This window comes from Acomys russatus, chromosome 7, assembly GCF_903995435.1.
Source record: "Acomys russatus chromosome 7, mAcoRus1.1, whole genome shotgun sequence".
Taxonomy (NCBI): domain Eukaryota; kingdom Metazoa; phylum Chordata; class Mammalia; order Rodentia; family Muridae; genus Acomys; species Acomys russatus.
Genome location: NC_067143.1, coordinates 62759228 through 62775342, shown reverse-complemented (window position 1 = coordinate 62775342; position 16115 = coordinate 62759228). Strand labels below are relative to the sequence as shown.

The 16115-nt window shown below is 38.4% G+C and overlaps 1 protein-coding gene across 5 annotated transcripts in view; it reads left to right on the top strand.

Moving 5' to 3' along the window:
- Btbd10 (BTB domain containing 10) overlaps positions 1–16115 on the top strand; it is a 57051-nt gene that overhangs the window by 11347 nt on the left and 29589 nt on the right. The window contains exon 1 of one of the 5 annotated variants that reach the window (XM_051149245.1): positions 10622–10768. The exons of 3 other annotated variants lie outside the window; for them this stretch is intronic. In XM_051149245.1, the coding sequence (XP_051005202.1) occupies positions 10668–10768 (101 nt within the window). In that variant the 5' untranslated portion in view covers positions 10622–10667. Of the gene's footprint in view, positions 1–10621; positions 10769–14747; positions 15534–16115 lie in introns of those variants that run through there. One more of the 5 variants, XM_051149241.1, reaches the window with a different exon arrangement.

The following is a 16115-nucleotide window of genomic DNA, read 5'->3' as shown; positions in this document are numbered from 1 at the left end:
ACGAGGCTTTCCTCGTGTGCAGGCTGTAATAGTGCCTAGTAGTGCCATAGCCGCTTGTCAGGTATCACAGACTTTAACATTTTTGTTTTCATATAGGCCCTTCTGTTGGAGAGCACTGTAATCTAGAACTTGCATCATGGGGTACTTTCTAGACAAGAAAAAATACAGAAGGAATGAAAGTTGTGAAGGAAATAATAGGTCAAAATAAAGCTGCATTAGTTAAGACTAAAAATGCATAGCACTGGAAAAGATCATGAAAGAAAAAATGTATAAGGTCTTTAGAGGCTTGTTATTTCTTAGAGCTGAATGTGATCTTTGATTTAGGTATTTCGGTAGCTTAGGAATTTTGTTCATCACATGTCAAGGTGTTTTGCTTTGATTTTAAAGTATTTCTGGTTTTGAAGGTAAAACTATGTGGATATAATAAAAGGAAAAAGATAGAATTATAAACATAGAACACTGATGTTTTTAACTTTGTATTTTTTAGTGAGTTTAAGAACTTACAAATGGGGCTGGAGAAATGGCTCAGAGGTTAAGAGCACCATCTGCTTTTTGGAAGGTCCCGAGTTCAATTCCCAGCAACCACATGATGGCTTGCCTGTAATGAGATCTGGTGTCTTCTTGTGGTGGGCAGGCACATGTGTGGGCAGAATACTGTATAAATAATAAATAAATCTTTAAAAAAGAAAAAAAAAAGAACTTACAAATAACTACATAGTATTTGTTCATTTAGTTATTTATAATGCTAACCTAACCATGTTAACAGATGTTTGGAAATACTTTGAATTCAGAAAGATCTTTAACTATTTATTATGATTTTAAAACAAGAATTGAACATTTTCTAAGAAGTATTAGTACTTTAAGAAATACATACTCCGGCCAGGTGTGGTAGCACATACCTTTAATCCTAGCACTCGGGAGGCAGAGGCAGGGGGTTGCTGAGAGTTCGAGGGCAGCCTGGTCTACAAAGTGAGCCTAGGACAGCCAAGGCTATACAGAGAGACTCTGTCTCCAAAAAAAAAAAAAAAAAAAAAAAAGAGAGAGAGACAGACAGACAGACAGACATACACACTCAGGTACACACCGAGAGAAGGAAAAAAGGAACACAAGCTGAGCAATGTAGAATTCATACAGCCGTAGCAGTTTGAAGATAGAAGCCTGATTTTTCAGTACCAGGCTTGTCTGGGACTCATACTAAGACCCTGTCAAGAAAAAAACAAAACAAAGGGAGAGAAAGGGAGGAAGGAAAGGAGAAAGAGAATGAAGAGGAGACACAGGAAGAAAGGCAGAGGATGAAATATGCGAACAAAGTAATTTTAATATAAATTCTATGTAGTAGTTTTCTGGATGGTCAGTTGGTAAATACTTGCCATTCAGTACTGAGGATCTGAATTCAATCCCCAGATCCTCATTTTAAAAAATTACCTGGTGCTGGGTGTGGTGCACATGCCTGTAATGCCAACAGAGGCAGAGGTAGGTGGATCTCTGAGTCTGAGGCCATTGAGGCCAGCCTTGTCTAGAGTTCAGGACAACCAGAGACACACAGAGAAACCCTGTCTCCCAAAACCAAACCAAACAAACAAATAAATTACTAGTTTGAATTTTCAGTGCAAAGAAGCTGAAGACATGGAGCTCTCCGGGGCTTTGCTGGCCAGCCAGTGTAACCTAATGTACAGTTCTAAGCTAACAGAGAGATTGCCTTAAATGAAGTGGAACTGTATCCTGTGGAGCCAGACACAACTTTGAACCTTTATCTTCTGTTAATGCCCAGCTAATGCTCTGGAGAGGGTCCAGGGTAGATTCTCTGGTATTGGATGCAGATGCCCTTCTAGTTCACTTTATCTCTTGGGTGGCCAGAGCTGATGGCTCAGGCAACAGAAGAAAAAGAAAGGAAAGGGAAAAAGAGCCCAAGGTTTCTTCTCTAGGGACTGGCTGTACTGCGGCTGAAGGGAACTTAAACTGGCCACAACTTTCCAATGGCTGAGGCTGTAAAAGCAGCTTCTGGCTAGAAACTGCATGGGGGTCATAAAAAGAGGCTCTTTGATCTGTAGATAGGCCTCTTTGTGGAGATCTCCAATAAGTTGGTGTAAACTTAGGCTTATTAGCCGTAGAAGGCTGATGGCCCTGAGTCTGCTAAATTATTTGCGAATCTACAGAGAAATAAGAAGTAAGAAAGAGATAGAAAATCAACCACTCACCCACATACGTTCAAGAGAAGAGGACCAGGAGAAAAGGTGGATGAAGTCAGGCGTCTTAACTTCAACTGAAGTTAAGCTGCTCAGTCTTTCCTCCTCTGCTCTCCTCCATGTTTATTGTAGACTGTACTTGTACTTCTGAGAAAAGGGAATTACCTCACAGTCAGAAGAGTACAATTAATCACAAAAACAGATGAAATCTAAAATACAACAGGTTACATGTTCTAAATCTAAACATTTCTTTCTTATCTATGTATCCACTACATAAGTTCACGGTGAGTTCAGAATGACGAAGATTGGCAGGGTCTAAGGTTAATAGGGTCTGAAACTTACGAGAGTATACAACTTATCAGGTAGGACGGACCTGACTATACATTATCTATCTCTTAGTTCATTATGGGCTCAGGACAATAATTTTGTCTGTCTTTCATTCTAAGAAACAGAGTAAATTTAGACATCTCTAGGTAACTTCATTCCATATAGGTTCACATGGAGTTTAAACAAATTTGGCTATATTTATGGTCAAATACCAGGATTCGTGGTGCCATCTGCGGTGGAGGCTTATCTGAAGCCACAAATCTGCTGGTAGGCTATCCTGGTGAGGCATCTGGAGGTCCACAAAGGTATTTATTGCAGCCATAAACTAACTTTAACTTTTAAAACTATTTGAATCAAATCAGGAATTCCATAATCAGGGATTAATTCATCTGAATAACAAAAAGTACATCTTCAATAAGATCCTCTAGAAAGTTTGCTCAATCAGAGCCGGTCAGTACCCAGAAAATAACAATTCACACCAATGCCAGATGTATTTACTTTTGGTTTTTCGAGACAGGGTTTCTCTGTGTAATCTTGGCTATCCTGGACTCGCTTTGTAGACCGGGCTGGCCATGAATATAGTCCTGGCTGTCCTGGACTCACTTTGTAGACCAAGCTGGCCTTAGACTCACAGTGATTCACCTGCCTCTGCCTCCCTGGGTGCTGGGATTAAAGGCGTGCGCCACCATGCCCGGCTCTAATGCCAGATTTCAGAGAGATGCAGTAGTGCACAATTGACAGGGTAGGCAGAGGTTGGGAGCAGTTCTGGGGTACATCACAATACAGACCTTGCAAATATCGCATCACCTCCAGAGATCTCTCATGCCTCCTGGACTTCCCCAAATCAATGGCTCCTGACAGCATGTCAGAGGCTGGAAGCAGTTTCGGGGTACATCATGGTATAAGACCTTGCAAACACCAGATCACCTCCTAGACAGCCCACATGCCTAGTGAGCTCCCTAAACAGGGCGGCTCTTGGCAGCCTTCCACATGTACAGTGTGTGCACACACAAAAAGTATAGCTTTGGGGATGAGGATGTTACTCAGTGGTAGAACACTTCTTTTTTTTTTTTTTTTTTTTTTTTGTTTTTCGAGACAGGGTCTCTCTGTGTAGCCTTGGCTGCCCTGGACTTGCTTTGTAGTCCAGGCTGGCCTCGAACTCACAGTGATCCGCCTGCCTCTGCTTCCCGAGTGCTGGGATTAAAGGCGTGCGCCACCACGCCCGGCTGGTAGAACACTTCTTGTCATGCATAAAACTAGCTTTGATCCCTAGCACTGTAAAACTAAACTCTTATTTTGATTGCAAAAAGGTCAGAAAACGCTAAGCTTTGACAATGGAAAGGGCCTAAACAAACAGCCGGGTTGGTGGCACACGCATTTAATCCCAGCACTAGGGAGGCAGAGGCAGGTGGATCTCTGTGAGTTCGAGGCCAGCCTGGTCTACAAAAGAGAGTTCAGGACAGACAGGACTGTTACACAGAGAAACCCTGTCTCAAAAAACTTACAAATAGACAATGGAAAGGGCTTCTGTATAAAGTAAACAATCATTTTTGAGGGATATTGGGGAAAACTTAGGGCTCATTTGCTGTCTTTAAAAATATTTTCAGGGGCTGGAGAGATAGCTCAGAGGTTAAGAGCACTGTTTGCTCTTGAAGAGGTCCTGAGTTCAATTCCCAGCAATCACATGGTGGCTCACAACCATCTATAATGAGATCTGGTACCCGCTTCTGACCTGCAGGTGTACACTGTATACATAATAAATAAATCTTAAAAAAGTTTTTTTTCAGGGAAGCTAGGCATGGTGGCACACACCCATGATCCTAGCACTAAGAGGCAGAGGCAAGCAGATCACTGTGAATTTGAGGCCAGTCTGGTCTACCAAGTCAGCCAAGGCTACACAGAGAAATCCTGTCTTCAGAAACAAAACGGACAAACAATATATATCCCCAGGGGATTTATACTTTCACCCTACATCTCTCCTTTCATCCTATTCTCTCTCTCTCTCTCTCTCTCTCTCTCTCTCTCTCTCTCTCTCTCTCTCTCTCTCTCTCTCTCTCTGCATGTGTGTGTGTGTTGGAAATAGAACCCAGACAAATATGAGCTAGATCCAAAGCTGTAATTCTCCTTCCTTGATCTTTGTTGTTTAAGATCAGGTATTGTTGTTAGAAATTGAATTACAGTTTTCCTCATTAGTGCTCTTTACCATGACTGAATTGTCGGTAGAGTTATATAATTCTCTTTTAAGACAAGCCACTATAAAGCCATCTTATAAATATTTATACTTTGTATTTATGCTTTCCTCTATAATAGTGGATCATATTACACACCCTTCAGGTTCTTTCATCTTAATTAGTTAATTAGAACATTTTATAAATGCTTATATTCAAATTATAGTAAGCTGTACTAAGCTGTGGAGACAAACATGAATTATACTTTGTTCTTGACCTCAAGGATCTTGTCTTATAATGAGGGACACGTTGCAGGAACATTTTTGCTAGTCTGTTACTGTTGATCGTATGTACATAATCAAAACAACTATACGTAAGCAGTTATTAAAGAAGAAAAATACTATTAAAGAAAATTTCTATGACAAAGTCACTTCCAATGATCTTTACAATATTTTGTTAATTTATCATCATACAAGCCATATTTAGAAAATTTAAATACTCTAAGAAAGGATACAATGGAAAATAAATTTTCCCTTTATTTTTACGTGGTATTTCCAGAAATTCTATTAAATCTGGCTTCTCTAAAGCTTTCAATAATAATACATGTGGTGTGTGAGTAGCAGCTCCAAATTCTTAATGTGTTGTGTATGTTATTAGATGTGCCCCAGCTCTTTGCAGCTCTGCTCACTTCTCTTCACTCTTTTTCATTCACTTTTCTCATCTGATTTTTTTTTTTTTTTTTTTTTTTTTGAGACAGGATTTCTCTGTGTAGCCTTGGCTGTCCTGAGCTAGCCTTGTTGACCAGGCTGGCCTCAAACTCCTGTCTCTGCCTCCCCGAGTGCTAGGATTAAAGGCCTGTGCCACGCCTGGCTTACCATCTGCTCTTATCCAGTCTCCCTTTTCTTTTAGTGTTCCTTTTAGCTCAAGCTGAATTTCCATTTTACCTTTTGATTCTTGTCATTTCTCTACTGAGATTGCTTTTTGTTACTTACCAAGATTCTTTTCTTTTTCCACATCTTTGGGTCTGTGGGCCTGTGTTTGAATACATTTATAGAGTACTTTGAGTTTGGTAGCACAATGTCTGGGTCCACATAGTTTTCATCAGATCCCCTTGCCATGTTTCTTGGCATGCCGCAATTTTTAGCTGAAGCTTGGCTGTTAACACTGTTCTCACGAGGATTGTTGTTGTTTTAATGGCTACTATTTTGCCAGGAGTCAGGCAAACTTACCTCCCCTGCACAGTATAGCAGCTCTGTCAGTCTAGTTCTTCCCTTTTCAAACTCATTGGTTTCATATATGGAAGGTGGTGGTAGGGGCAAGTCTGTGGAAGGAATTCCTTTGCACACCTACTGTTATTTTATATTAGTCAAGAACTTGGGCAAAGATTAAGTTACATTTTAAAATTCACCCTTTCTATGTCTTTTGGGGTATGGTGTGGGGTACGATATACCCTTTTTGTTTCCAGCCTATTTGCTAGTGGTCTCTGTGCATGAATAGGAAGTACACTGAGTTAGGAAACATAGATGTTGTGTCATGCGACTTTTGAGGTTAGATTCTTCCTAGGGAAGATTCTTCTGTAGTCTGTTTTTTGTCATATGGTTGGGGTTATCTGGGCTCTGTCTCCCCTGTAAGTGGAACTTGGCAACCAACCAATGATCTGAGCAAGGTTTATGCTTATATTTTGGGTCTTTACCTCTTTCTGTGGGGCTTTTTTTTTTTTTCCTACTTTCAGTGTATCTGCTTTAAATTTCTATTTGTACTTGCAATGTTGATGTTTTCCCATCCACGTTGAGCTGCATAGCTCGCTGGTTTTCATCATCTTATTTGTGAGCGATAACAGAAGACGAGCAAAAACTTTGTAGCTGAACTCAGGCTCTGTTCCTTTTCTTTCACTGTGATTTGCTTTTGAGATTTTGTAATGTTTTAAATAAACTTTAAGTTTTTAAATTTTTATTTTATGTTCTGGATGTTTTGCTTACATGTATGTCTGTGTAACACTTGGGTGCCTGGTGTCATAGAGACCAGAAAAGGACATTGATCCCCTGGAACTGGAGTTACAGATGCTTGTCATCTGTTGGTGACATTTTGATGTTTGAGATTTAACTAGTGTACTTAACACTGAGCCATGTCTCCAGCCCCCACTTTGAAAAATTCAGGTTTAAATTGTTGTTTTCTGGAAAGAAGTTCACCTGGCTACATTTAGACAGAATTCCTTTTTGTTCCTTAGATTTCCATTTGTTTAAAAGTAAGTTTGTGTGCCATGAGTATATGTGCAGCATTCACCCTCAAAAATACTACAGTTCTTGACCCTAAAAGTGACTGCTCAGTTTCTTGTTAATTAATTTATGGATTTATATTACACTCCATGGGTATATTTAAAGTAGGTTTATCAAAAGGAAGAAAATATTTTCAATTTTTGATTTTTTACATTGTCCATTGCTTTGACAAAACACAATGACCGAGGCAACTTAGAAAAGAATGCATTTAATTGGGCTTACAGTTTCAGAGGGTTTGGATGTGAACCAAAGGCACAATGGCAGGAACAGCTGAGAGCTACATCTTGATATGAAAGTAAGAGGCAAAGAACTATCTTTAGAAATGACGAGTCTTTTGAACCCTTGAAGCCTGCTCTCTGTGACACGCCTCCCCCAATGAGGCCATAATATCCAAAACTTGCCAAACAGTTCCATCCATCTGAGACCAAGCACTCAAATATGAACGTGCAGGGATCATTCTCAAAACTACCACATACATGTATTCTGGTTTTTCTGCCTTTTTCCTCCCGGTGTCACCTCTCCATTCCTCTTTCTAGGCTCCATTAAAAAACAAAGACACACACACACACACAGACACACACACACACTACTAACATTTAGGTGTCTTCATTCACTCACTGGAGTAGTCTCTGCTACTATTGGCCATTTTTATATAGAGGTCACTACTGTTCCTTACCAGTCTCAATCACCCACCGCTCTGGTTATTTGTCTTTGTATTTAACTGAAGGTTCCAAGACTTCTATCATTGTTCTCCCTTAAAAAGTAGATTCTTTGTATGTATTTGGGCAGAGTTGGGAGGTATGTGTTTGCTATAGTGTACGTGCGTGTTAGAGTTGTCTTGAGATTTCTGTTATAACTCTCTTTGCCTCCTCTCTATATAACAATATCCGAGAGATAGAAATGTGGAAGTAATTGAACCACCTTTCTCTCAGTTGACTTTTGGTAGTCTCCTAGAAAAGTATACAATCCTAACCAACAGGGCCAGCGTCTGCAATAGAGTATTTCTAAATTGGAACATAGACTATTTATATTGTCTTTAAATATGAACAGGGATGTGTTTTCTTGAAACTCTTTTCAGTACTCCGTTAATTGCTTTTGAAGATCCAACAATAATACACTTCAGTTTGTCTACTGTGACACAGATATTTGGGGTTCAAGTGCCAATTTTTTCTTTTCTAGATAGAGTTTCACTGTGTAACCTTGGCTGTCCTAGACTCATTCTTGTAGACCAGGCTGGCCTTGAATTCACAGCAGTTCCCTGCCTCTGCCTCCCAAGTGCTGGGATTAAAGGCGTGTGTGCCAATTTTTGAAGGAACTTTTTTTTCAAGACAAGGTTTCCTTGTGTAGTTTTGACTGTCTTAGACTAGGTTTTGTAGACCAGGCTGGCCTTGAACTCACAGAGCTCTACTTGCCTCTGCCTTCTTGAGTGCTGAGATCATAGGCGTGCACCGTGTCCCGCCTTGAAAGAACTTTCTGAGCTAAGCAGTTTAGGTATAAGAAATGGAGAGCCATTAAAGGTTGATTTTTTTTTTTTTTTTTTTTAAAAAATTTTTTTTTCACCTAGCATCATATTCATAGGGAAGGGGAATGAGTGAAAGCGGGAGGGAGGGAGGAATGGGAGGATGCACGGGATGGGATAGCAATTGAGATGTAATATGAATGATTTAATTTTTCAATTAAAAAAAAAGTCCTAAAAAAATTTCTTATGTCATTAAATGGTGATAAGGAGTATAGCCAAGAGGCTATTGATAGATGACAAGGCTGATTTAGAATGAAGGCAGGCAGTGGCTTTAAGGATGAAAAGGGAAAGAAGGAACTAAGAAAGTTTTGAAGTAGATTTGGTAAAGGAGGAAAGTGAGAGGTCAAGGATGACTTCAGATTTTTTTTATTTTTTATTTTTACTTTTTAAAGGTTTATTTATTTGTACAGTATTTTGTCTGCATATGTGCCTGCATGCCAGAAGAGGGCACCAGATCTCATTGTAGATGGTTGTGAGCCACCATGTGGTTGCTAGGAATTGAACTCAGGATTTTTGGAAGAACAGGCAGTGCTCTTAACCTCTGAGCCATCTCTCCAGCCCTGACTTCAGATTTTTTTAGCTTAGTGAATAAAGATGAGCCAATTGATATGAGAGTCCAAGATGATGACGCCATATAAAGCCCAGGAACATGTTTTCCCAATGTTGGTATTTGTCTTTAACTTAAAAAATTATTACCATTATCATTAGTGGTAGTGGTTTGTGTGTGAGTCACGCATATGGCGCCGAATGCATGTGAAGGTCAGAAGACAGTCTTCAGGCATCAGTTCTCCCACTCAGGCTGTAAGGCTTGCATGAGTGCTTTTACCCAAGGAGCCATCTCATTGGCCCTGTCTTTGACTTTCGTGGAAAACTTCTACTTATTTCACTCCATCAAATCCAGTTCAGAAATGAGTGTAGAGCGAAAATACTGGAGCCAGTATCAGAAAACCTGGTTCTAATCAGATTTACATAATTTTGCTAAGCAATTTGAACAAAGTAGTATATATTGTATATCATTTAGCTCAATGGTGGTGATGGTATGGGGATGTGTGTGTGTGTAGGGGGAGTTCACAATTTAAGTAAAATCTGATCTATTTTCAAGACCAGGACTATTTTATACATGAAATTCTCATTGTTTTTGTACTCCTACTGCTGATCAGCACTGTAAACTTCAGCAAAATTACCAAAATTCTGAGGTTATTGTCTATTCAATATATGAGATTATAAAGCCAATCTTGCAACATAATTGGAAGATTGAAACTGGATGTGCTTTTTTTGGGGCGGGGGTGTTGAGACAAGGTTTCTTTGTGTAGCACTGGCTATCTTGGACTCGCTTTGTAGACAAGGCTAGCCTCGAGTTCACAGACATCCACCTGCCACCTCTGTCTCCCAAGTGCTAAGATTACAGGCATGCGCCACCACCACCTGGCAAATAAACTTTTAAATGCCTAGTTAAGGTACTGTGTAGAGGCTATTGAATTTCTTTATAACCTTGGTAGATTTAGTAGTCATAACCCTCATATATATGAAAAAATATCGATGAAGCATTTTGTGGTGCTTGCACCGTAAGGATACACTAGGATAGCTACGTACATAACACTTGTCAGCAAAAGTAAGCTTCCCATTCAGCATCTGTGTGGTTAAGGAAATAACATTGTACCAAATGGGGGTGTAGCTTAGTGGTCGAGCACTTGACTAGCCTCCATGAGGTACTAAATTTAATCCCTGATAGAAAAAAAAAAGTATTTATAAGCATCTTAGCTTCTAGCAATTAAGAAATATTCCAAGTGAAAATTTATGTAAAACAATCATTCTATGGATTGTTTTTGTTTTTGGGAGTACTGATTTACGTTTAGAAACATGAGGTATATAGGTAATTGTTGAAGTCTACTTACTCAGTGTAAGTGCTATGTTATGACACTGTTACACAGGGATCGCAAATTTAGCAGACACAGCAAGTGGAAAGTACCTTTAAAAGACTTCTAGGGTTTACTATAGTCTGATTTGTGACATTTTATGTTTAGTATTTTGTGATCTATTTACCACTTTACAAGTACACCACAGTTATAAAATTCTATGGCTGTTTTATTCTGCATGTCATAGATTTGAAGGTCAACACTACTCTTTTATGTAGGTTGTGGGTGCCACATGTGTGCTTTCAGAGCAGTAGTGTGAGGAAACCCGAAGTGGGATGGCAGGACGGCCTCACCCCTATGACAGTAACTCCAGTGATCCAGAGAATGGGGATCGGAAATTGCATAGTAGACCTCGTAAACTTTATAAACATTCAAGGTAGGTAGAAAAAAATACATATTTCCTATATCAAAGCTCTGTTCAATCTGATTATAAAAAGCACTGCCTCCTCCAATTGTGGCAAGTCCTGTCAGGATGTGGCATCATTTACAAAGCACTGTGCATCTGTGTTTCTCCTGAATTAGCTTTTGGAGAAACATGTCTTCCTTTTAATTTTTAAGTAGTTTTGTTTCTTTGAATACATATGCCTCTAGATTATGTTAACATTTTAGTTGACTCCATAATTAGGTGTTATAATTTGATCAGTTTGGAATTCTGACAAGTTAGGTTAGTTCTTAGGCACTTGAAACTAATCGTTTGTTTTTCCATTGAATGCATTATGTGTGCAGGTCTCGGCTGGCAGTTTACATGTTGTGTTAGTGCTTGTCTCAGTACGTCTTAATGTATGCAGTGTGTTCTGTGGGCATACTGATCCAGTGGGAAAATGTGTCCTTCCAGACAGACTCTACTGGCTCATTTTGAGTTTGATGCATGAGACGAAATTGCTCTCAAAAGTTCATTCTTATCTGCATGTCATTTTTTAAACTTTGACTTTGCACTGTGTGATAAGCCTTTCATTTACAATACTTTGTAATCTGACATTTTAAGATGTTAACTGACAGCTAAAAAAAAAATCCCACATATCGCAGGTATGTAAGCATGTTTCATAGATCATTTTCCTTGTAACTATTATGTAGAAGATATTCTGAAGTGTAACTTAGTCAAATAACAAATTCTTCTGATCACTGATAATAATTACAAGGTTGCTTGTAATACTATAACTTTGAAATCCTTTTTGCAATAAAAACAAACAAACAATAAACAAGAACAAACTGGTTTGAGTTCCTTAAAGCTACATATTTAGAAAATATGACTGGTACTTTGTAACTCTCCTGAGAGTTCTATAAATATTGTCTAATTTCATGTGTAATTTTAAATTGTTGTTGATTCCATTAATTTACAAGTACATGCCACACAGTGTAAATATTTTTTGGTTTGTTTTACTCTCTGTGTATATGTCCTTCAAGTAGGACTTTTGTTTATTTCTAGATAATTATCTTGTCCTTATTTTGGAGGCTTTAAAGATTTTATCACTTTAAAGTGTTATCACTGTGGGATTATAGTTGTATTACCATATTGTATATATATGAATTTCAAGTGATTTTTGTTATGTTTTTTAACTATATGTTTCTGCTGATGTGCAAGAGTATATTATTTAATGAAGAAGTGACATGGGCAGAAATGTCACTGTTTGCTTTTAGAAAGGCCTCATGCATTCAGTGGGAAATTTTATAATTGTGATGTTTCCATTTTAGTAACCTTTTTTCCCCCCCTACATCTTAGTGACTTTTTGTTTTTTGTGTTTGTTTTTCGAGACAGGGTTTCTCTGTGTAGCCTTGACTGTCCTGGACTCACTTTATAGACCAGGCTGGCCTCAAACTCTGATCTACCTACCTATGCCTCCCAAGTGCTGGGATTAAAGGCATGCACCACCACCGCCCGGCATGACTGTGTTTTTAATTTCATGTGGCACTAGGGATTGAGTACGGAGCTTTATATATGCTTTTAGAAAAGTACTTTGCTACTAAACTTTTTGTTAGCAACTTTTAAATGCTATTTTTGGGTAAGCTGTAATAATACTTAGGGTTGTTTGAATATAAAACATTAAAGTAAAATAAAAAATATTAGGGCAGGGCAGTGTAGTGGCAGTACCCAGGAGGCAGAAGTAAGCAGGTCTTCTCTGTGAGTTTAAGGCCATTCAGGGCTACAAACCAAGGCCTTGATTTGGAGGGGAAGTAGGGAAGGAAAGGAAGAAATTGGTTTAAATTTCTTTTAAGCCAGATGTAGTCCTAGCATTTGGTGGGTAAAGTTAGGAGGATCAGGAGTTCAAAGTTAGCCAGGGCCATATGAGACCCTGTCTCAAACAACAAAATGTTAATAGGGACTGGAAAGAGAGGCTCTGGTTTCAGTTCTTAGCACCTACATCTCTTCCCATAGTGCCTTCAACTCCAGCCCCAGAGGATCTTGTGTCCCTTGGCCTCTGAGGGCACTTGCATGTGAATGCACATGGTGTACATATACAAACTTTCACAGACATACATGCATATACATAAATAATTTTTTAATGTTAAAAAAGGCCAGGAAGTTCTATGAGTGAATTTATATGAAGTCTCATTTATGGAAAATGTATGACCAAGTGAGTGGCTGGCTTTTAGAAATTTCTTGTCCAGTGATTTTAGAAATTTCACTCATGACACTTAAAAAAAAGGGGGGGGGGAATTGTTTGACTTTTAAAAATGAAACCAAGAAGCTTGCCCTCATTTTCAGGAGGATATTCAAAGGATGTCAGGGTACTGTGGGGACTATTATAGAACACTTGAGTATCCATAAGTGGACTAATTAGAAAATTGTAGGACACATAAATCATGACACTGACTTTTAAAATCAAGTTCAGAGAAAGGGTCATTGTAAGCTTGAGTTAGGGGAAGATAAGATGACTAGTCCTGAGATGCTTAGCGCATTACAGTGAACGACGGTGCCGCTATCCAGACGGTAAGGAGATTACTTGGCCTGGATCTGAGGAAGCTGTTCTGGATAGTGCTACTGTGTCCATTAGGAGATGAAAGAAAGGAGGTTAATAGTCTTGCCCACAACTATCCAGCATGTAATCACAAAGCTCTAATTTATAGACATGACTCATGTATTTTCTTGTTTATTATTTAACTATTTAACTTTTTATTTATTTTTAATTTTTATGTATATTTTCTTTTTATAATTTTAAATGGTTTTCCATTACAGAGAGACCAGGTATAATGAACTCATTTCCTAGTACTCAGACTGGTCACTAACTCATGGCTGTTACTTTAAAATTCTCTTTCTCTACCTATTCTCTCTCTCTCTCTCTCTCTCTCTCTCTCTCTCTCTCTCTCTCTCTCTCTCTCTCTCTTTCTCTCTCTCTCTCTCTCTCCCCACCCCTTTCTCTCTTAAGTATTTTAATACTTGAGTAAAAGCCCCTGTCTTTTAAAGAGATACACAATGCATCTTAGTTGCTTAAGAATATCAGAGTCAAAATCCTCCTATTGGTTTGACTTCCCTCATGACCATAAGGTGATGTGCAGCTCCAGCCATTATCTTCACCTTCTAGGCAACAGGGAATGAGAAAATCAGTATTTTCAAATTTCCAACAGGTATCTGCTTAAATGATATGGCTATCTCTAGATCAGAGAGACAGGGAATAAAGAAATACTGTTTTTAATTTCGGTATGTTGTTGCCTCAAGCAAGATTGGCAACTTATAAATAGTAAAATATAGATTTTATGAATAGTAAGTAGCCAAGCTAGTCTTCATTCAGTTTTAGTAGACAACATACACATTGTCTTATTAAGTGTTAATTTTATGTATATTTTTAAATAGTCTTATATTTTTTAGTACTTAATTCTAATGTCCCCTGCCTTCTTTGGCTATAATCAAATAAGCATGGATTTATAAAAGTAATAATAGTTACTCTTAAGTGTACTGACTCTTCTTCATAGTCAAGGGTGTGGTGTGGGAATCATGATTTCTAGGTAATAAATGTTTTATTTTTGAGATTATAATTTAATTTAAACTTCTCCCTTCAAGCCTTCCCATATATCTTTCCCCAGTCTCCTTTAATCCAAGGCAGCTTTTTTTTTACCAGTTGTTATTGCACGCATATGTAGACTTTCATCATTGTTTTTTGGATGCAGATTAGCTATGGTAGACCTGCAATTTGTGTACAAATAAGTTAGGTTAAAATCAGGGAGCTTTGCTTCTTTGTTACATACATGTGTGTAACTATTATAGTTTGTGATTCTGAAATGTCTGACTAGAAAATACACTAAAAGCTCTTGAGTTTGATAGACTATGACTATGTAAAAACTGCTATCTGCAGTCTGCTCAGGTTTCTAAAGATAAATGCATACATCCACTATCAGACCTTGCCGCAAGGTTTCATTTCTACATAGAAGCACGCATGCTCAGTTTTTGGAGACTACATGAAAAGCGTGCTTTCCAGTTCCCCTTTAATAGTTCCAGCAGCAGTTTAGAATGGGAAAGTTTGGCTCTTAAAAGAATAGTTGGGTGGATTCTTAGGTTGCAGATATTTTCCTTGTGGTTTTAAAGAGCTTACTGTCTACAAGGGATACACAAATACTGGAAGGAAGGAGTTATCTGTATCCTAGTTCCTAAAACCTGGCAAACCGTCAGAGCTAGAATTAGCTTTACAGATGGCATTTGGCAACATGTCTACATAGCTCTAAGCCTTCATCGCCTGCGTTTTCTTCCACCTGCCTATCAATTACAATATCCAATCACTGTTCAGGAATGGAGAAGTGGGCCGATCACAGCTCACACGATGCTGTTTGGTTAGAAACGTCAGTGCTGCACAACCCACGGCTGAGTCAGTGTCTGTGAGAAAATGAGCTGAATTAATATTTAGAGGGGGTTGAATCTCTGAACATTTAAAGCTTAAATATCTGCAACAGCAGGATTACACAGTAGAGAGAGGAAAGCTAAAGGAGGTCTGGACAGGGAGGGAGGAGGACACGGGAAGATTTTCCGATTGTTGAGAAGAATCTTGAGGATGATGGAAATACCAGACGAACCAAAGTTTCCTAGTAATGCCCAAGGATGCTGACCTGGCTTTCAGTGCTGCATTGTTTGAAAAAGCAGAGTCCCTTTACACTCTGATTTCAGATTTTTTTTCTTGTTTTTGTGTATCCACCCTGGCATATACTAAAGGAAGGTGTGTATTCATTTTTTACATGCTATCTCTGGGTTATAACTATATACAAGAATGAATATGAGAGAGGTAGAGAGAAATGTTGGCCTTTGTTTCATAATAGTCATTTACATTTCTAAATGTAAAAGATCATACTTGTTTAAGTAGCACATTTAAAATGAATGGAGTATGTTAGTATTGTTTTCATGGGTTTAGTGCATTGTTATTTCTTGTAACTTGAGGATGCATTATATTTAGTATTAGTATTAGATTTTATGAATGCAAAACTTGGCTAAGGGAGGCAGTTTTATACATTGAAAATAAAATTAAAGATAAAAAAATGAAATAATTACCTAAAGTTGGAACTAAGGAGATTTTTAAATTTTTGCTTTGGAATGAATTAAAGATGAGTGAAAATATTCGTATGTAGTAGTTTTTTCCAAGACTGAATTTGTTTGAATGGAGAAGCTCTGACTGGGTAAGTGACTGTCTAGTCTACAGGGTGTGAGCAGAAGATCTAAGTGCTGCTACTGAGAGAGAGCGCCAGATTTTTTTAGTTAGTGTAATCTAAAGTTAACCCAGATTTAAAAAAAAAGATGTAAGCCA